The sequence below is a fragment of the Ammospiza nelsoni genome, chromosome 21 (genome assembly GCF_027579445.1).
Source record: "Ammospiza nelsoni isolate bAmmNel1 chromosome 21, bAmmNel1.pri, whole genome shotgun sequence".
NCBI classification, from domain to species: domain Eukaryota; kingdom Metazoa; phylum Chordata; class Aves; order Passeriformes; family Passerellidae; genus Ammospiza; species Ammospiza nelsoni.
Window position 1 is genome coordinate 5,536,313 of NC_080653.1, and position 22,087 is coordinate 5,558,399.

Sequence of the window (22,087 nt, forward strand, 5' to 3'; positions counted from 1 at the left end):
TAAAACTGTGCAGTTTGATTCTGGCCTGGAATCTGATAGAAAAACAGACAGTAAGTATAAAACAAACCATGGGTTAGATGAACACTTTGCTTTTTCTAATTCTGCTGCTGCTGTACTAACGTAACCCTGTTTGGATAGTTCTTCCATCCCCCCTGCAAAACAGATAAAGAGAGAGAAGTAAAGGAAGTGGCTTTATAAAGTCATCAGATCTATTGAAATGCTCTCTTTGCTATTTTTATGGTTTTGGAGGGAGAAAGTTGCACAGTTATAACATCAATTGCATACTGCTTCTGCTGCTCTAGGCTTACTTCTTTCTTCTCATGGGGCTTACGCTGACAAACTCCACTTTAATACACTGCTAAATTAGTGTGATGCTTAGTTCAGTATTATATATGAAAAAGGCAACAAGATAAGTGAACATCAGATCCATAAATTACCACTGAACAGGAAGTCTGCACATTTTTGTCATAGATTACTTTCAGAGATTTTCTTTTAGTGAGACCAGAAAGAAGGAAAAACAAAGGCAGGTACATCAAAAGTCTGTAGTTATTTTGACTCCAGTCACAAATTACCTCAATTGCTTACAAACAATAATCTCATAATGGAAAATGCAGTTAAGTGGAGTAGCACTCACAGTTTTCCCTCCTTTTCTTCCCCTTAGAGGTTAAAAAACAAAAAGCAAAACAAAAAAAAAAGAAGCAAAACCAAACAACCAAGTAATAGCTCTTAGCTGGAGAGTACTTAAATGGTATCTGCATTTAAATGACTCTTTCTCTTAATGTATTAACCTCTAGAAAGTTAAAAATTATTTTTATCTAGTTACTTTTTAATTCTGTTTTGGGCTGAATGTATACTCATCCTACTTTGCCTAGCAGCTGATGCCATTTTTAAGTTGATTCCTGGGCTTATTTTTTTTTAACTTTCTTCCTTTCTCCTCCAGTTCGTTTCCCTTTCTATTTCCTCTTCCCCTCCAAAAAAAAAAAAAAAAAAAAAAAAAAAAAAGAAAAGAAAAGGAAAAAAGAATAGATCTATATATATGTTACCACAGAACAGAAATATATGACCACCTAGTTCTTCCTCTGGTGTTCTCACCATTCTGGGGCAGCTAGAGACAGGCACAACGAGGATATTTTGCTTTTATTATGTTAAGTACTTTTTTTATGTGATGTAAATGTTAGTAAAGGTCCTGTGCAAGTTGTCCTCAGGTTGTGCTGTCCATGTATCACATCCAGTGTGTGTTTGTGTTACAAAAACAGCCAAATAAGAGTTTTCCTGGTGTCATTAGTTGTGTTTTTTTCCCTCCCCAGGTAACATAACCACACGAATCCGAACCGCAGAGTCTGGCTCTGATGAAGCCATCAAATCCATCCTGGAACAAGCCAAAAGGGAGCTGCAAGTACAGAAAACAGGTACAGCCTCATTTTGTCTCTGCCTGCTTTTACTGCAGAATTTAATTAAAACAATTGCCATGAGCTTTCTGGTCAGTTAATTATATTCTTAGAAGATTCAGTTTAGGTTTGAGGAGTTTTTTGGAGATTTTTATTGTTATTTACTGGAGTTGTTCTGTGTCTGAGACATCCCAAGTTAAGGTCACACATGGCATGATGGGGTCTCTGCTCTGCCCTGCTCCCTGTGGGATTTCTGAACACCTTTATCCCTGTGATAAAGAGAGCTCTGAGCTCCTGGCTGCCCTCCAGACCTGCAGGAGTCACTGAGGGGAGCCTACAGAATCCTTTTGCTCCTTGGAAAGGGAACAGCTCCTGCTTTCTCTTCCCTTCTGTCTCACTCAGGCCCCAGGGACACAACTGCATGGGAGAGGGGCTGGATGGATTTGTTGGGGTGAAGGTCACAGTCCAGGCAGCAATTACCAGTCCCAGCACCATGGTACATCCTGTACTCAGATAGGCACACTCAGTCCTGACTCTTAGATGATTTTATTTTTGGTTACAGAACGTATTCAGTGAATGAGCTGGCAAATCCAAAACGCATTCCCTTTCCCAAAAAATCCCTCTTAGCCTGAGATAAGTCTAATTTCTCATTATATGCTGTCATGTAATTAACATTTCTGTCTAGTCCATGGCCCTCTCAGCTTTAAGAGTTCCAGTAGTGCTATTGGGCTGAAGTAGAAATTACTGTGCAATACTTCTATTTCATTTTTTAAAGTAAATACTGGTTTACAGTTTTGGATAGTTGTCTTTCAAATGAAAACTGAGTTAATCTCGTGGCAGAGTATAAAACACTAGTTAATATATGATCTAAATAATATGACTTTATGCAGGAAATTATTACATAGAGAAAAATATGGGCTTTGTGCAGGAAACTGCAAGAATGTTACTCAGTAGCATGTTTCATCCGAGAGTCTCAGACTTCCTTTCAAATATTAATTTGGCCTCAAAACTCCCTGTGAAACCAGCAGATGAAACAGCAGAGATAGTCTCACTGTATTTTTTTCCTATTTCTTAGCTTTTCATGTATTTTACAGTGTGTGACAGGAAAGAATGTAGGGAGGCAAATTCAGAAATGCATTCAGATGAGTTTTAGTATTACTGGAGTGTTGGAAATCTTATTTCACTTTGGGGCCACTCCTTGCACTGTGGGGTTCCCTGCTCCCACCTGGTGCCTCACTTTGCCTGTTCTCTGCAGAGCAGCTTTCAGAGGAACTGGTTCCCAAGCACTGGGGACCTCAGTGCAGACTGAAATAGAAGCAGATGCCATTGCAAAACCTCCTGGCTCTGCAGAGATAATTCCCACCCACGTTCCAGTCTCTGCTCATCCCTGACTGCTGCAGCACAGCCACCCAAATCCTGGTTCCCCACTGGAATGCTGCATTTGGGGTTTATCTCTGCTGAAAGCACCTGTGATTCCATCCTAGAGCTTCAGATAAGGGAGAGGGTGATGCCCAGGTGTCAGCCTGGCTCTGGTAGAGCTGTTTATTTCAGTGGTTGGGGCTGTGGTACAAGAAATCAGGAAGCAGGAGCATATTTAGTTTGTCATGTGGAATAACGATGATCATCCCTTCCTAAAGTTCTGTCTTTGTTGTAATTTGTGTGTTGTGGTTTTGAATTTAAAAGGTCTCACCTTATTTATACTGTAATAGTCTGTCCAGGTGAATGCAGCTATGTTCAGTTCTGAGTGCGTGTTAAATTCATTTGTGGAGAAAAGAGTGAAGTGAAAGGTTAAATAACTTTGTAAATGCAGCTATAAAATGTTATTGACCATGTGAGGGTGGGGGAAGAAGAAGTGAAGGGTTGATTTTCAAAGGCATTTATTTGAAAATTTTTACAATGGTGGAAGGGCAAGTGATCCCAGACTTGTGCAGCTGAATCTGTGCATGCAAACATCCAGCACTTTGGCAACTCTCAAAATTTTCCAGTGAAGGACTTTGGAAATCTTACAATATTTTGAAAAGTGCAAATCTTTGCTTAGTGAAAACTCCTCCCTCCCATCCAGAAATGTATTTCAGCCCTGTTTTGGGTTTGTTTTTTTTTTTTTTTCCCCTGTCAGGGAAATGTTTACAGTAGCACGTGTTGAATATAAAGCATTTTCCTCTGTTGCATTTAGTCTTTTGGTTGTTTTTCATAGCTGAGCCGGCTCAGCCGCCTTCTGCCTCTAGCAGTGGCAATTCTGATGATGCAATTCGATCCATTCTGCAACAAGCCCGACGGGAAATGGAGGCACAGCAGGCTGCCCTTGAACCTGCCTTAAAAACACCACCTCTATCTCAAGCTGACATTTCTATCCTGTCCCCCAAACTAGTGTCTACACCTGCAATGTCTTCGGTTTCCAGCTATTCTCCTTTGGCCATATCCCTGAAGAAACATTCATCTGTCACTGATTCCAGTATCTCTGCATTGCAGAACCTCTCTGGGCTCAAAAAGGAGCCTCAGGAGGCACCTGTTTTAGAGCTTCATGGAATAAGTGATTCTGCCCAGGGTATGTTGAGGCATGTTAAAAATGAGTTGGGACGTGGTGGTGTTTGGAAGGACCATTGGTGGAATACTGTGCAGCATGAGAGAAGAAATGCAGCTCTTCCTGAAGATATAAAAGTTGAGGAAGCCAGTGGTGGAAAAGAAAAGGTCAGCAATCAGACTAGGCCAGATCGTAGCCAGCTCCAAGGACCGTCTTCTTCCGAGTATTGGAAAGAGTGGCCAAACGCGGAATCTCCGTACTCGCAGAGTTCTGAATTGAGCATGACTGGGGCGAGTCGCAGTGAGACACCACAGAATAGCCCCCTCCCTTCATCCCCTATCGTGTCCTTGTCCAAGCCATCCAAACCTTCGGTTCCTCCACTGACACCCGAGCAGTATGAGATTTATATGTACCAGGAGGTGGATACCATAGAGCTAACGCGGCAGGTCAAGGAAAAGCTAGCAAAGAATGGCATCTGCCAAAGGATCTTTGGGGAAAAGGTAAAGAAGTGGTTCTCTCTTGTTTCACCAGTGTTGTGATTGTGCCCTCTGCTCCTTACAGAGCCAGAGGGGTCCTGTGGAAAAATGGTTTTGCTCCGTGTGTGAAGTATTTCAAAACTCACAAAGTGTTAGTTTCCCTCTGTGTGGTAGGAATTGCGAGGGTTTTTATACAGGGATTGGCTTCAGCCACTTGGAATTAGGAATGGGGCCCCGAGTTTAGAAAACTTGAAAGCTGAAGCAAACGTTGCTGAGACTCAATATTTCATGCTTAATGTAATGAATTTGTGGAATATTTGAGTAATGCCATTGTCACGACTGGAGAGTCTTAACTTTGTTATAAGCAAAGATTATGGACACAAGAGCATTTTTCCTCTTTCGTTATTATTTGGAAATGTGCACAAGGGCATTAAAACAAACACATGGAAAATCCCCTAACTCTCCTTAGTCTGAAGTCAAGAATTCCAAGTCATTTCTAATACCTGGTGCTCAGTACCTCAGTGTGCTCTGAGATGTTTTAGAGCAATGTTTGATTACAGATAAGGCTCCCTGAAGTTCTCACGTTGTGAGCCCTAAGCACTGAGCACGTGGGATTTTGAGGGTCCCTAACCACCAGAAAACCACTCCCAGGCTGTAAAAATTGTTGGACATTTGTTGTTTCTTCTCCCTATAAAGAATTGAATCAATATAAAAGTGTAATAGGAGCTGGCATCGCACTATTACCTTCTCACTAAGATGTAAAATGAAAAGTCTGACCTCTCGGGGTCATTAAAGATCCCATGGCAGCTTTCATTAAGTATGATTTTTAACTCTTGTACCTGTGCTGAATACCAGCAAGTAATTGCATTCTGCCTGTCTGAAATTCTCCCCCCTTCCCCCTGCATTCAGCTGTATTCTTAAATATTTACTTATGTGGAGCAGCTGCTGCTACAGGTGAAAACACACATCGTTATAATTCATCCCCCAAAAATCAACCAAATATAGGCCTAGTCTCAAAAGTCCCAATTATTTTTGTTTGAGAACAAAATACATGCCAGTCATTGCCTGTTTCATCTGCCTGTGTGTGCCTGGACTCGGTGTTTTTCCTGTTAAAACTGATGAAACTGTTTGACACAAAATATGAAAAGCATGCAAATCCCTCACCAGGCTGCTGCCACCCAGATCCTACAGGAAAAACCCACCTTCCTTCAGAAGGCAACACGGCAGCAAGAAAAGCATTTCTATCTGAGCATCCACAGAAAACAGTTTTTATAATTGTCCAATTTTTACAGCTTTTATAATTGTCCATTTACAACCAATTTGAGCGATACAGTAAAGGAAACCAAAATGATTTAAATTCCCCCCGTTTCCACTGCCAGTGTGTTAACGTGCCATTCTTGGTTGCTTCACTTCAGGTATTGGGGCTGTCCCAAGGAAGTGTCAGTGACATGCTCTCCAGGCCAAAGCCATGGAGCAAATTGACCCAAAAAGGCCGAGAACCATTTATTCGTATGCAGCTCTGGTTGAATGGTGAGCTGGGACAGTGTGTCCTGCCTGCACAAGGGCAGCAACAAGGACAAGGTAATTAAAATTCCACTATGTTGTTTGAGTTGAGGAGGAGGATTTTTTTTTTTTTTTTTCTTTTTCTATTTTCTGTATTTTTTTACTTTTTTTTTAAATTTGCAGTAAGCCAGCCTTGCACCAGTGCTGGTCCAGGCGTTATGGAAGTGGCACCATCCCACCCTGGCAGCCCAGCCAGTCCCTAAGGGGACGTGCTGGGAATGTTTATGAACGTTTATGTGTAATTGATAAGCAGCAGTTATCAAGTTCCTCGTTAGGGTGATATTATCTAGGCATGAATATGACACACAATCCCAAAAATTTTGGCCAAAGAGCTGGAAAATGTTGTGCGCTGTTTCCTAGGGTTGCACAGGGGATTTGGATTGTTCCAGGGAGAATATCGATTGCTGTCTCAGGAGGTGAGCTGGAAAACTGAGCTTTAAAGGGGGAATGCTGGGTTGCAATGACACTTTTATTGTGGCTGTCTCTTCACCTAGTACCTATTGACCCCAAAAAGCCAGGCTGGAGCCTGGCCTGGCTGCACCTTTCTGTGCCATGAGTTAACTGAGCAGCGAGCCCTTGCCGAGATCAGCACTTTGCTATTTGTTGAGCCTGCTTACTGTTTAGTTTGTGGTTTGGCATCTCCTTTTATTGTTCCCTGATTTTCCTCTCCTCTCTTATCTAGTCCTTCACTCTGTGACATCATTACAGGATTCCCTACAGCAGGGATGTGCAAGCTCAGGTAATCAGCTGGTTTCAATGATTTGCTCTGAAATAATTCTCTGTGCTTTTGTTGCGTTTGCTTTGATGCTGAGAGGTTTCTCACATTTTGTTGTATCATACAGGAGTCCCTTCAGTTTTTTTTATTAATGCAGTTAATTCCTCCTTCTCTCCTTGTTGCTATGGCAGATGTAGGGAGCACACATATTTAGCTGCATATATTAGGTAAAGAGACTCTGTCTGATCTTAGAGATCATTGGCTCTGTAAGGGATTTTTTTTGCCATAGTTCAGCTTATCAATGTGACATGTGACAATGGCTGTAAAACAAGCCCTTGGTTTGTAATGTGATCCACATACTGCAGCTGCCTCACTTGCTGGTAGGTTTTTTTCCACTCTCCTTTGCACAAAATCTGCTTTGTTAATCCAAAGGTGGGGAACAGACCACGTTACGTCTGTTTCGAGCTTCGTTAAATATTCCCAGCTGACCTTATTTTTTTCTCCTTTCCATTTTCAAAAAATCAAAATAAATTAAAAAGCAGATGCAGCAAAGCTGAGTGTCAGGAAAGTGAGTGGCTGAAGGCTTTAGAGATGGTCACAGGATAGGAGGGAGGCTGGGACAGGAGAGAACAGCTGTGTTCCTGCTGTTGGATACCAAACTCTACCCACACAGCCTCTTACCAATGAAATGCTTCGCTGACGTAAAACGCTCCAGAAAAATACCCGTGCCCTGCTCTGTGCTTACAGCCAGTGCCCTGTGCTGGAGAACTGCTGCATTTCAGGGCACAGACAGGGAAGGGTTGTGCACTTCTTCTACCTTTCTGCTATTCTGAAATGCTCCTTTTTTTCTGCAGCTTGCTGGCTTTACTCTAAATATCCCAGCTAAAGTGGTTTTTTTCTCTCTACTGGGGAAACTATTTAGCATTCTGAAAGATTTTACTAGAAGAAAATTCGTGATGATATTCAGTCCACGTTTTTCTTAAGGAGAACAGTTGAAAATAAATACATAAAAGAAAGGAAAAAAAAATGCCCCCAGTAAAAACAAGCCGTGAAAACAAAACCAAAATGGGAGAAAATTATTTGCAATCATAGGGCTATTGTTACTTATAGCCAAGCATTTAGGGAACATGGAAATTTCCTGTGATGGTTCATTAAAAACATGCCATTGAGTACTTTTTTTGTGGCATCAATGCCGTGCAAGAGTGTCACAGTCACAAACGCCTGAGACGGCGTGGAAAATATGAGTAATTAATTGTAGCCATTTTAGGGGGAATTTGAAATCAGAGGAGCTGGGAAATGCTGCATTGTTATTGCTAATCTTCATATTTATGACTAGCTCTAATTATAAAAGATGGAAAGACAAGCCCATAGTATTAAAATCCAGCCACCCTCTGGATTCCCGGGGGGATCGCTGGGAGCTGAAAGTGATTTCCTTCAGGAAGTTCAGTTTTGCTGCTGGGATATTTTGTTCCCTCCCACACTCCCAGTGTCATTTGTCAGTTCCTGCCCTTGAGCTAATATTTTGTGAGGTGACACGTTCCTATCAGCTAATAAAATCATGTTATTGATGATTGTCCTCCTTCATTCCTTAAAGCCGACTTACAAATGAGAAAATGGGCTCGTGCCCTTTTCTACCTCCTCTCGGAGGATTAAAAATAGAATTGTTGTACAAAATGTTCTTTTCTTGGTGCCTTTCTCTGTGTGAAGGAATAAGGGAGGTTGTGACACCAGGCAGAACAAAAGAGCAAAAAACCAAGTTATTTGAATGAGGAAGGGCAGTTTGGTAATTTCCTTTTATTAGCAGCTGTTCTGTAATTAAAAATGCAGCAAACAGTTTGGAAAAGGTAATAATAATTATGCATTTGTGAAAGATCCATCACTCCAGGGCAGGGAGGAAAAAAAAGAGAGAGAGAAAGCTCCAATTTTCTGGTCTTCTGAGACATTTCCCAGGAAAATCAAGGCAGAGAAGGTTGCATACTTGTAATTTTAAAACAGAAATTAATCAGAACAATTTTGAAACGAGGAAAGGTCTGGAGCCTTTTCCGTGTAATATAATTGGCTGGGAACTTGTTGAATGCATGAAGGGAAAGAAGTGAAATTAAACTAATACACTCAGTGGCTCCTGAGTGCTTTGCCAAGAAGGCCTTCAGTGTACAGAGTGTCAACGTGCATAGTAACGACTCAAACTTTCATTAGCTGGGATATTTTCATTACTGTTTGGCTCTATTCTGTCAAACTAGCAAGATTTTCTGGATTTCTGGCCCAGTTTGTTACACTTCTACATCATGAAGTTTTGGTTAACACCTCATTCATGAAAATCTCACCTTTTGTCCAGTAATTTTCCATTTTCATGTGTAGACAGATGGGCCCATCAGTGTTTCATATAATGAATGCATAAACATATATATATTTTTATATATGTTGAGATTGCAAAGGGAAGCCAAGCTTGGTTTTCTTCTTTGAAAGCTGTAATAATGGATTTTATAAAAAACAGCCTATACCAAAATGACAGCCAGGTATTTACCTGTATTTTCCCCTGTGAGCTTCCCTCAAGGCTTGGTGATTTTGTGCAAGTTTCAGGGAACATGTTTTACACAAAAATGGTGTCTATACCCTAGGTGGTCAAAAATAGTATTGCTGTGCCTTTTCTAACATTTTTTCTGTGTATTTCTTTCCACCTAAATGCTCTAATGCCTTGGGGTAAATCTGCCTTTTTAATGATTTATGTGTCAAAAGCATGGACCAAATCACATGGAAAAAAAAGTTGAATTAGTGTCACCCAACTGCATCAGCATTTTTTCCTGATGAATTTGGCCCTTATTTAGTTGCATTACTGCTGATGGGAGCCGGGGTGGGTTTGAACAGTTGCCATGTGCCAGGAGAAGGCTCAGATATTTCTCTAAATACTTGTACTGTGCACAGCTTTTATTAGTTGGTTTTATTTTGGGGGTTTGTGCTGCGTGTCTATAGGACATTGAGACAGAGTTTCCTTTTTGGTGCTCTTGATTCCGTCCGTGGCTGCTCTCAGGAAAGCTGAATTTTTACATTCACTTTTTTTCTTTATCCTCTGTGAAGGACATATACTCTGTCTATACTACATTAAAGGCTTGCAAATACTCAGTGGGAGGAAGACGTGCCTTTTTGGTGTGTGTTTCTGTAAGGGTCGTCTTATGACCTAATGTGGAAATCTTCATTTGCCGATACAGCTGCGGGTGATCTCAGGGGATTTTGAATTTCCCTTTTGTTTGTCTTCCTTTCTGGGTATCATCCATCATTCCTAACCTCATGCTGCTTAGCAATAGTAACACTCATGGGAGTTGAAGAAAGGATTATAGCAGCATAAAATGGGGAGCTAATTAGAGCTTGTTTCAAAATCAGAATCTAGCTTGAGATAATTGCGTATTATCTGGTGATTTAAAAACCCGAGATCTACTGTATTTAGATCAACTCAAATATGCATAAAAGCTTTCTTTTCAAAATAACAACGGGGAGATTACTTCTTGTCATCCCTTGGGAACACAAATCAGAAAAACCTCAGGATGATTTTGTGTTGTTATGATATTAACAGAGAGATTGGGGTGTGATGGCAGAGCCAGGTATCCATTGTATTTTCATTTATGTAATACAGATTCCTGTAACATTGGCCATACAGAGCTGCTGATTGGGCAGGTAGTTAACTGTGTGCTGGGTGGATATTCCCATTTTCCTGGTACCAGGACAATTCTGTCACATGGAGAAACAAAGTAGAGAGAGAGCATGTTTCAGGCTGGCAGCCCAAATTTGGGAACAACATCCTGATGTACTTCTGGGAAGAGCTCAGTAGCCTTGTGGTGGCAAAGGAGAAGCCCTTACCCCTATATCCCTGTGTTTTATCATCTTTTCTTGCATTGTTCTGGTTAGTTTGAGTGGGCAGAGCTGTGCAATGGTGCTCCAGAGCACAGCTGGGATTAGCACAGGGAGAGCTGAATCCTTCACTGTGACATCACCAAAGTGATTGGTGCAGTGATGCTGACAGACCTTCCCAAATTGGAACTGGTTTTTCTTGTTGAATAAAAAAAAAAAAAAAAAAAAAAAGAGAAAGATGGTTTTGCAGTTATTTGCTGGCATTCCAGGTTAATAAAAATGTATGACATGAAATGTTTGTGGTTAATGTAGTCTGTGAAATGGAAGAGAAGGGAGATCATATGACTCAGACAGCAGACTGCAGGAATTCCTTGCAGAGATGTTTTGTGTTTGACGACCAATTACTGAGTCTTGGACTTGGGAAAGTTGTGGCCTTTTGTGCTAGGTGCAAATGTGATTTTAAAGTTCAAAGCCGAACTGCTACATCAGCCAAAGAATTACCTTCATGCTCATCCCTGGAGCACCCTGGCAATCCTGGTGAAGTTTCCTCATTCTTTCTGTGTGGTTTGGGATTGGGCTCAGGAGCAGTTGTCTGTGGCTGTGTTGATTTCGAACCATAGGGTATCAGTTGGCCCCTCATAAGGGCAGCTGTTGTAGTCTGTCTGTAACGTGTGTGATCATCCTCTGTGCCACTTCCCTGACATTTGGACCATGAAAAGCTCCCTGGCAGCCTTTCTGGTATCAATAAAACCAGGAGAATTGCTGTCAAGGCACCTCACTGGGACCTGGGAACGCAGCATGAAGTCAGTCAGTGCCTCAAGTTGATTCTGAGCACAGCATTGGCTCTGATTCCTGGCCATCAGCTGGGCATTCCTGCTTCCTGCTGAAACCTGTCCTGCCCAGGTTGCCTCCCACAGCCCTGCTCCTTTTCCATCAGTGGTGTTTGCAAATAGTCAGTATTGGTGGAGAAATTCCTCTCCTGGTTGTATTCTTCTCTGTCCATGGAACCACCCAGTGGTTAAAATTGCAGAAGATGACTCCATCCTTACTGTGGTCACAGCTTTGCTGTGAAAAGGGCTAAAGGGCTTTTAGAAGGGCTAAAATAAAGCACAAAATCAGGGAGTGAACACTGCTTTCTAGGCTGATACTTCTAGGCTGTGAGAAGGGTTAAAGGGCTTTTAGAAGGGCTAAAATAAAACACAAAATCAGGGAGTGAATGCTGTTTTCTAGGCCGATACTCCTTGTGACTCAATTACAATGTTCCTGTTAATACAGCAAAGAGGAGACCTGTGCTGGATTCTGAAGGCAAATTTAATTCACTCCTAAGTGCAGTTATGGACTCCTAGCATTTGTTTTGGAGAAGTTACCCAGGCAGGTTGCAGCTAGGTTTTATTTCTGTGGTTAATTTGGGAATGTGGGTCCTTGACACTCACTCCCCCTTACTGTGAGATCCCCAAGCAAGTTCAAGTGTGCCTCTGCAGCAGCAGAGCAATGCCTTACCCTTAAAGTCTTTCTTTTCAAAGAGCAGAATTAATAAATGAAGATGTTTTTTAAGCTGTCTGAAAAAAAAAAAGAAACTTTCCTGACCATTATAGCCTTAGGCTTCTCAGGTAGTTCACAGAGCAGCAGTTAGCATGAGAGCTGCTAAAAAGGAGATGTAGTTAGGGGGAGAAACCATGGCCATTGAGTAGTCGAGCTCTGTAAATTCCACTGTTGTTAATTTCATTACTTATTACTTCACTTCATTAATTACCAGCATTTTCCTTCCCCTCTGCGTGCGCATTCGGAGACGCGCGGCCTCCCCTGGGGAGGGTCCCTCACCCCCTCCCCGCTGCCAACCTCAAACCACAGAGGGGCTGGGTGGAAAACGAGGAGCTGAGAGATGGGAAAAGCAAATTGCAGCCCAGCTGGAGCAGCACAGACACCCAGAGAGGCCGGGGCTCTGCAGCTCCAGGCAGGGTCAGGAGCCGCGGTGGCGGCCGGGCTCTGTTCCCCCTGGGCTGGCAGCTGCACAAGAGCTTGGAAAGGCGCTTCTCCAAAGGGAGCAGATGATTTTCTGGTGGGGATAGAAGACTCTGGCAGCTGGCAGGAGTTCACGTTGGTCTTTTGGCTGCTGGTGGTGAAAGGAGGGGGGCTGCAGGTCCAGCCCCGTGGCCATCGGTGGGGTGGAGATGGCCACGGTACCCTCAGCCCTCCCTGGGCAACAGCAAATTACCAAATGCTCCTCCACTGGATGGAAATTACCTTGCTTTCAATTCAAAGAACAGATAATGGGCTATTTTCTTCCCAAAATACTGGGAGAAAGGTGTGTGAGCACCAAATGTGCGGGTTGTTATTTCCATCTTCTAATGGAGATGGAAATCCTCCTCACCCAGCAGCTCTGAAACAGGGAAATAAACAGCCTGTTCTGATTATAGAGTTACATATTGCTTGATAGCAAATCATTCCCAAAATGAAAAAAAAAATACTATTACCAGAAAATTAATGTCTTCTAAGTTATCTTCCAGCCTGTCCTTTACATTAAGGGTGTGAGAGAAACTTAGGAATTTGTCTCACCTCATTTCATGCATGTAGGGTTGTAGGGTTTTTTAACTTGCCAACAACCTTCCAGAGAAACAGCAAATGAAAAAATCCAGTGATTATTTTAAATCTGATGAGAAATGCAACTTGCATTGAAAACAAAGCAAAGTGGATTTGAGATCAAATTTAAATAAAAGTGAAAAGAGAAAGACAGCCAATTAAAAAGCCAATAAAAGGAGAAAATGCAATTAAAACGAGGTAAAAAAGGCCTGATAGTACATGTTCAGTATTTATACTTGCCAAAGTTATTGCTGATGGCAACTTGTCACAGAATCACTGAATGATTTGGGTTGGGAGGGACCTTAAAGCCCATCCAGTCCCACCCCTACCATGGCAGGGACGCTTTCCCTAACCCAGGTTGCTCCAATCCCTGTCCAACCTGACCTGGAGCATTCAAGGGATCCAGGGGCAGCCTCAGCTTCTCTGGGCACCCTGTGCCAGGCGCTCAGCACCCTCATAAGGAACAATTCCTCCCCAATATCCCATCCATCCCTGCCGTCTGGCAGTGAGAAGCCATTCCCTGTGTCCTGTCTCTCCATGCCCTTGTCAAAGCATCCCTCTCTGCTTTCTGGCATGAGGTGCTCCCTTCTGAGAGCCATCTCCCCTTTTCTTGCTGCTTTCCAAGGGATGCTGGGATGGTTCCCACCCCAAGGAGGTGTGAGATTGACCACGGTGTAACCACAGCTGTGGTTAATGTTTGTTTCTCTGGTTTGCCCCTCTGGAGCTCGGGTCCTAAAAATAGTGCAAGTTTGAACTGGCAGATGTTTCATTTGTCCTTTATGAGAGGACCAAAATTAGCCTCTCATTTGGCACCTAAATAAAGCAACTTAACTGCCTTTATGCGAACTTTGCAATTACTGTCTATTGAAGTTGCAACATTTTGTTGTGTTTGCTGGGGAAGGACATTATATAAGCAACAGCAGCACCTAAAAACTACCAGACCTTGAGAGAGAGGACAGATATCTACGAGCCCAACTGGGTTTTCTGGGGGAAACTGATTGGGATGATTGGTTGGGGTTTTTGTTACTTTTTTTGATCCAAGACAGGTGTTTTCCCTAATGAAGGTTTCATTAAATAAAAAGAAAAAAAAAAGGCAAAAGTACCTTGGAAATGCTCTGAGAGCTGTCTATTGTAAAGGTAAAAAACATTAATAAAAGGACAGCAATGGTTTCTGTAATTTTCAGAGAAAAATCTGCACAGAATGCCTGAAGCTGGGTTAGCAGTGGGACTCCCCAGGGGCAACAGAAAGATGTTATAATCAATTACCACATCATAACACTGATGTATGATAATTACTGAGTGTTCCTCCTGAGATAGTGCAGCATTTGGCTGGGATGCAGCTCTTTCATGGTCCACTGCCTGATTAATATGCAAATAATAGGCTGATTGCATGATGAATGCAGAAAATGAGTTCGCTGATAACGTGAGCACCGAAGCGGGAAGATGATAAATTACTTTTACTGACTGTCCTACATTAAGTACCCTTTCTCAACAATTTTATCACAAATTAAGTAAAGCAGTATGGAGAGATTATGAGGATGTGTAAAATAATGTACCTTAATAGCTTTTATAATATTGTTGCGTGCAATGTAAATGTCATTTTGTTTCAGCACTTTCCCCAGCACTCCTCCAAAAAGAAAGGAGGGGAAAGGAGAAAGAAAAGGAAAGGAAAGGAAAGGAAAGGAAAGGAAAGGAAAGGAAAGGAAAGGAAAGGAAAGGAAAGGAAAGGAAAGGAAAGGAAAGGAAAGGAAAGGAAAGGAAAGGAAAGGAAAGGAAAGGAAAGGAAAGGAAAGGAAAGGAAAGGAAAGGAAAGGAAAGGAAAGGGGAAAGGGGAAAGGGGAAAGGGGAAAGGAAAGGAAAAAGGGGAAAGGAAAGGAAAAAGGGGAAAGGAGAAAAAGGAAAGGAAAGGAAGAAAAAAAGAAGGAGGGAGGGCAGTCATTAGCCCGGGATCCATCCCATGTGGACATTGCCTGTGGCAAGGGAATGTCCACATTGTTTAGTGGGGGAGATCTCTCTAAATGCAGTGCACAGAGCACATATGCATCCTGCTGCAGCCTCTGCTCCAGAGCACACACGAGGTTCAAATCTCAGAGGAGGGTGTGGAAATACCTTCACACTCAGGCTCCTGACACAGGAGGACAACAAACAGTCATAAAATTGGTGCCACATTCAAGCAAGTTGGTTTAACACATCAAATCACGAGGTCAGCAAGTCAGCAAAGGCACCATAAAATGCAGTAGAATCTCCTTGTTTTCCCTCTGGCTCTCCCTCTGTTTTCCAAAAGGTATTGTGCACACGTTTGTCTTGATTATACTAAAAATATAACACTGTGGGGTTGTGGCATCTTGATTGATTGCTTCCATGACATATTTGTTTTAGCATTCAGAAAATCCTTAATAAAGCGTCTGCACACAAGCTGCTTTAATAATAAGGTTATTGAAAATATTTTCTAGCAGTTATTTCTAAATATTGATTTCTAGCTAAGCTACAGAAAAATCTGAATATTAAGTAAAAGTTGGCAGAGTAGAGCAATGTCTTTTAAAGCAGCCATGATTCTGCCTTTAATCACCTAATTTAAAATAAAGTGTATTTTTAGAAAGGGTTTTTTTTTATTGGTTAAAGGTCATCTGTAAAACCAAAAAATCATAATTCACTTTTCAATGCCAGGATCCCACTTTTTGCTCAGGAATCACAGAGTCATGGGATAATTTGGGGCTGTTGGCCTGACCTGGGCATTGCTGTGATGTTTTCAACTGTGTGTCCAAATCTAGCTAAAAAATTCTTAAGTTTCCCCTTTTGTTCCCCCTGTGTTTTATTGTAAAGTAATGCTTAGGGTTACAGAGGCCTCATCTTCCCCCCAGGCTATTGCAAAAAATGTCCTTTAATTCTTCTTCCCTGAGGGTTTTCTCCAGGGGTGTTGCTGTGTCAGAAGTCAGATCTCAGGATAAATTCCACTGGAAGTGACTGACTCCAGTTGTATCTTCCTGCACAGAATTCCAGACATCCTTCAGAGCAATCTGTGCTCCCCACTCCTCCTGACTCAGTAGAAGTCTGATGGTTCCACTTTATGTAGCATTGAAATAGGTCTTGGTGTAGCTTTGGGCACAACACTCGGATTTCTAAGACTCAGAGGCGATTGTGGCTGCAGGTTTGTTGAAGGGAGAATTGGTTGCCCAACTTCTCCAAGTTTTAAACATCCAGCTGTAAATCTCTCCTCATGAATCCATCACCAGCTCCCATCTTATGTGCTCTTTTCTCAACTTCATCTGGTTTCTCCAGCTCCTTCTGCTTCCCAGAGCTGAAAACACATTTTTCTAATAGAGGCACAAAGCTAAAACAATGATTGGAAAATACAACTTAAACTGCAGCAATCCTTCAGCAATACTCAAAAGCAGGTTTTTTCAAGTAATTCTGACATCTACCCTGATTATTCAGTTTCATGTGCTCCTGACACTTAACATATATGCAGAGTGGGAACCTTTATTTTTGTATTGCCCCAGTAATGGCAGAGTTAACCAAGGCTGGTTCCTCCCCTTTCCGTGCAGACATACATCTGCACACTCTCCTAAAGGGATTTTTCCTTTGATCCCTCCCCCCATCCACATAAAATTTCCCTCTGAGCCAAGACCCAAAATAACATTTTCCCCAAAGTTACAACATTTGTGAAGCAAACAAACAAACAAACAAATTCTCCACAGTCAGAGTGGTGGCAACTCCAGTGAGGGCTCACAACTCTAACTGCACCAACCTACATACTTGACATCATTGGAGATGCAAGCTGCTTTGTGCACTCCCTACACAGAACTGTGGGAGTTTATAACTGTAGGGAGGATCACATTTTCATGAGCCACATCAATTTGCAAATTGTGACTAGGCAAGGTTCACTTGCTCAGAGTAAATCCACCAAAAGCACTACCTGGGAGAAGGCGCTTTCACGGGTATTTTCTTTAATTAGTCAGAAGAGGGATGTGTTGCAGGGCTCTCCCACAAGTGCTGCTCAGCTTTATTGCCTACTTCAGGCTTGTGCTGCACCCACTGTTAGTGAGGAGAGTTGCTGTTATGGTGCTTTGAAAGATTTATTTTAGATTGCTAATTTCTTCTCATCCCTGGAAGTGTCCAAGGCCAGTCAGACAGGGCTTGGAGCAACCTGGGATAGTGGAAGGTGTCCCTGCCCATGGCAGGGGTGGAACTGGGTGAGATTTAAGGTCACTCCCAACCCAAATAATTGTGTGATTCTCTGATAAGACCCTGCAAGGGCAGACATAGCTAAAGGTAAAATGAAATAGAAGGTTGGAGGGAAGAAATCTCCCCCTGAAATTCTCACACCCTGGGAAGCTGAGTACCAGGGTTGTCCTGGGGATGTTGCTCAGCTGTGTGTGAGCAGGCCCTGATTCTCAGGGCAGCATTCACCAGCTTTTGGTCTACAAATTGGATAGAAGGGGCAGCCTCATCATCAGGAAACAGAAACTAATCCAGTCCCAGTGTGAGACACTTTGATCTCAGGCAACCTGCCAGGCCTGTTGTTGTCCATTAACTCATCTGCACGAGGAGGTAAATGCAGCCCTGAAGTAGCAAATGCTCTTTTACGAGGTTGCTGAGAAATCTCCTGTCCACATTTGTCTGCTTTCGTCCTGCCCACTGATGTGCTGGTTTGGGGGCGGGCAGAGCCCAGGATGCCCCCGGCTCCCATGGGATGTGCCCATTCCCCCAACTCCTCAGGAGCCAACTGGGGCTGGGCTGGCACAACCCTGAGCTTTGGACAGTGGGAAAAGTGGTGCATCAAAGCAAGCAGCAGTGAAATCATGTTTGGGTTCTCGTTGGAATGTCACAGAGTACCCTGTCATTTTGTTTTAGCAACTTGTCCTTCCAAATGCGCAGTTCGCCTTATGGCATGCCAGCAGTAAAAATGTCACTTACAATAATTACTTTTTGGTGAAAATGCTTGCTGACTTCCTACCTTCAAGCTGTTTTTTACACAGTGGGGAGATAATAAGAAATGACTTTATCCTGACTGCTCAAATGAACACTAAATGGAATTTAGGTTATTATTACTGCAGATAGAGGACTGCGTATTGAAATTTAAATAGTGGATCAGATAAACTACAGAGATTTGTCTCTGAAAATTATAGTGGATGCATTTTTTCAATCCACTTCCCTCTAAAACTTAAGGCAGCTGTTGTCTGCCTGCTGTCTTTGGAATATAATATTTTTCATAATCCTTTTAGAGGGCCCTGAATACCTTCTCTGTTTTGCATGGTCTTCCTCAACTTCCCCATGTTCTGTACCTCGTTCCCCATCAGTCCTTTTGCAGTTTATTGGCTGAGCCTGTGTTAGCAGCAAAGGTTGGACAGGTTACTGTCCCTGAAGCTCCAGGAGGACAGGGTGTCTCTGTAGATGGACAGATGTGCTGGGAGGACAGACTGAGAGTGGGCTTGTGCTTTATGCTCACAGATTCAGATGCTCTAGTTCAAATCTCTGGATTTGTTTGCTGTCAGAGGTGGGGCAGGTTCTGAGCAAAAGCAGCAAAGCTGCAGCTCTCGAAATGAACAGGAGAAGTTGCAGTGGAGGAATCTGTGTGTGCTGGCAGATGTGATGCCTCTAGGACTGGTGAAACCTTATCTGTGTCTCAACACTGCTCTGTCACTGATGCCTCCTTGGAGGGGATACAGCAGCGCTGGTGTCACGTCCTGTAGATGTCTCAGATCTTCTGGGGAGCTTGGAGCAGGTGGCACCTGCAGGTCTGTGCATCTGAGATGTCCTGAGCTTCAGAAGGAGCCTCCTGCTGGAGGGTGCTGTGGATCTGAGCTGTGCTTCACCTGTTGGATGTGTGCTGTGGGCTTGGGAGGAGTTCCTGAGCATCACAGGAATGGTGCCCCTTGAGCAGTGCCCTGCAGTTCCAAATGCCCCTGACTCCTGCAGATGCTCAGGAGAAGAGCCTGCACAGCCTGGGGTTCCTCACACCCTGCAGGGACTCTGCCCACGACCATGGCACAGCAGAGCAGAGGGAGGTGCCAGGCTGAGACTGTGCTGGGGGAGGTTTTCAGCTGATGTGCAGGGTATCAGTAGGATAATCAGCATGAGGTCCCAGGATGCAGTACTGGGGACCTCACCCCAACATGGGTTGGGAGGTCTTGGAGAAGAATAAGAAAATCTGGGAGAAGAGTAAGAAGATCTGGAGTTCAGAAAAACCACCTGTGATCAATGAACTGAGACAAGACCTCTGATTTCAGACTTGCTCACATTTTCCAAAACACTTTCATGGCAGATGCTGTGGGGAAGGTGCAGGGGATGGATGGGACCAGAGCAGCACTAGGATTCATCCACTGTGCCAAGGAATGCAAGACCACAAAAGGTTTTCTGTGTTTGTGTAATTAAGGCAGGGTTGTAAAATACTCAGACCTATTTGCTGAATTGTTTGCAAAGTTAGTTTAGTTTCTTACCAGATAGCTGCTAAGGGGTGGGGAGGGAAAGGGCAGGCTGTGATGATGGTTTGGGGTTTTGTTGCAGTTACATTGCCATCCAAGTAGCAATTTTATATATTTTTTATAGAAATATTTTTTATATATATATAGAGAGAGAGAAAATGGTGTTTTAAAAGAAAACAGGAGATATTTATGTAATGTTGGCTTTGTTTCCACTCATTTATACATCTTCCTTTTAGACTGTGCATCCCTCTCTGGTATAGTGGGGAAAAACAGAAGGGAGGAATTTCCTGATTTAAGAATAAGTCCCATGTGCTCTTCCAGGAGTGCCATGTCCCCCAGCAGGGCTGTCTGTGCTGGCAGACTGAATCAGGTGTATTTGTCTTTCTGGAGAGGCATTTGCCTCCAAAGTCTGGCAGCTCCCCTTCAGTGCAGGGGCTCTCTCTGAGCTCTGTTATCAGCTCTGAAATAGCCAGTTTTGCTGTTTGGTTATCTTCATGTCCTGAGCATGAATGGGGCCCAATTCCACTTGCCAAACATTTCAGCTTGCTGCCCCATTTCTGCAGACATCACTTGATTTGCATTTTTGATTATTATTTTCCATGCTGCAGATATGAATATGCTCCTTAAAATCACTTGGAAGGGCTTAACTTCCCTGTACCCCAGACAGTATTTTCAATTAATAATGTAAAAAGTGCTGGTGGAACCTTTGCCCTTTCATGGCTTAGTTTTACTTACATCTTCAAAAGTTTGGGTGATTTAAGTGCATTTCTGCTGTCTTTGCATCTTTAGTGGCATTTGTCAACACCAGCCTGTGATTGTGCAGAAGTTCCATGGGGTTTTTTTATCATTTAAAATGTCATGTTAAGCTGTGTCTTCATCACATGCAGGTTCTGATGGTCACCATCTTCCCACAAAGTCATTTTTGGGGACACCCTGTTTCCCCCAGCCTCTCTAAAGCTCAGGGCACCACTGATGTCTTTGGCTACTGAAACTTAAAAATTTCCCAGGTTCTGCAATGACCTTGTCACTGGTGATGCTCTTGATCTCTCCAGCTCTTCCATCACTTCATTTTTGAAGCTTTGGAGCTTTTACTTCACATCTTATATTGGATGCAGGCTGTTAGAAAACAAACCCCTTTGGTATAGCAAAGTTTACCTGGAATTTATTGAAATAATTTCATCAATAAATGGTAGCCATGGAGTTTTCAGGTTGTTCTGTCATACAGTTTTATATGGACAAAATGGTCCTTTCCTCCTTAAACACAAATGTGAAAACATCCAGTGAATATTACTTTTAAGAAACTGGATTGCTTTTAAGTTAGTGTTTTTCTTCAGAGCAGTCTGGGGTTAAAAAAGCAGAGCAAGTTTTAAAGAAATAAGCTTTCAGTGTATTGTTTTCATTGGAAATGTTCAATTGCTGCTTTGGAAATCTTAATGTATATTTTTCAGATATCCTGAATTTGTGTCTTTGTCTTGTGAGGAACTTGAGAGAAATGAATATAGACAAATTATTTCATAAACCATGTGAAATGGCTGTGGATTGACAGTTAAATCTGGAATAGTGAATACAGTCAATTTTCCCCTTTGTTCTGTCAGCAGTCACTTGTACTCTAAATGTCTATTTAATTTTTTAAGTAGATTAACGGGAAATGTTTGCATTATTTGATTATTGAATTTACTGTCCCAAATAATGGATCTTTTCCTCAAATATTTATGTGATCTTGAAAATGTTTTTCCAGAAGGGAAAAATGCTAAAAATGAATAGGGAACATATTTTGAGTTATTTGTAGTACATGTACATAATGCCTCGCCTGAAATCACTGTACACTTGCCTTTTGGTGGGGAAAAAAAGCAGTTTGTCATCTGTACTGCCTTCCAAAATTAGATTCAGATAATCCCACCTTTTGGAGTAAATGAGCAGCAGATTGGTCTTAAAAATGAAATTCAAGTAAGCTCTTGGTGAGTGATATAAAAAATAAATAAGCTAATATGTGAGCAACAGAGAGCATCTCAGTGATAGATGATAACACAGATTACCTTTGTTGTGTTCATAATTAGGCTGGGCAGGGAAAGGAGAAGGGAGAAGGAGGCATTAGGAAATGCTTTTGTTTAGTCCTGTGTGGTTGGGTTTGGTTTGGTTTTTGGGTTTTTTTTTGTTATTTTGTCCTTTTTTCCCCCTCTGTGTGTGTGGCTCACCGTGCACAGATGAGGAATTGTTTAGGAAATTTGCAGCTGCTCCAGTTATTCAGTAAGATTTGTATAAGCTGGCACAAGGGACAAAATTAGAGGGAAGTTGAACGAGTGCTGTGCAGTTTATTAGCTAGGCAGCCATAATTTTGACCTTGCTGTGGGTTAAAGGACACAGACCTGAGAAGAAATCTGTTTATCATGTGAGGAATTCATGCCATCCCTGACAGTGTACAGTGAACAAGATGGATGATCTGCCAAATTGGTCCCTCGCATGGGTGAATCAGGGCAAATTTACAGTACAATTCCTCTGCTGCTCCTGATACAGAAATAACATTTCCCAGGGTTTCTCTTCAGTTGTATGATGACCCAGGGTGAGCAGAGAGAAGA

At 42.5% G+C, this 22,087-nt stretch overlaps 1 protein-coding gene across 7 annotated transcripts in view; it reads left to right on the top strand.

The window, feature by feature from the left end:
- Positions 1–22,087, top strand: part of CUX1 (cut like homeobox 1) — a 272,558-nt gene that overhangs the window by 200,169 nt on the left and 50,302 nt on the right. For 3 of the 7 annotated variants that reach the window (XM_059487084.1, XM_059487087.1, XM_059487088.1), the window contains 4 exons: positions 1,308–1,409; positions 3,583–4,409; positions 5,801–5,966; positions 6,631–6,687. The exons of 1 other annotated variant lie outside the window; for it this stretch is intronic. In XM_059487084.1, the coding sequence (XP_059343067.1) occupies positions 1,308–1,409; positions 3,583–4,409; positions 5,801–5,966; positions 6,631–6,687 (1,152 nt within the window). The remainder of the gene's footprint in view (positions 1–1,307; positions 1,410–3,582; positions 4,410–5,800; positions 5,967–6,630; positions 6,688–22,087) is intronic. 3 more of the 7 variants (XM_059487086.1, XM_059487091.1, XM_059487089.1) reach the window with 2 other exon arrangements.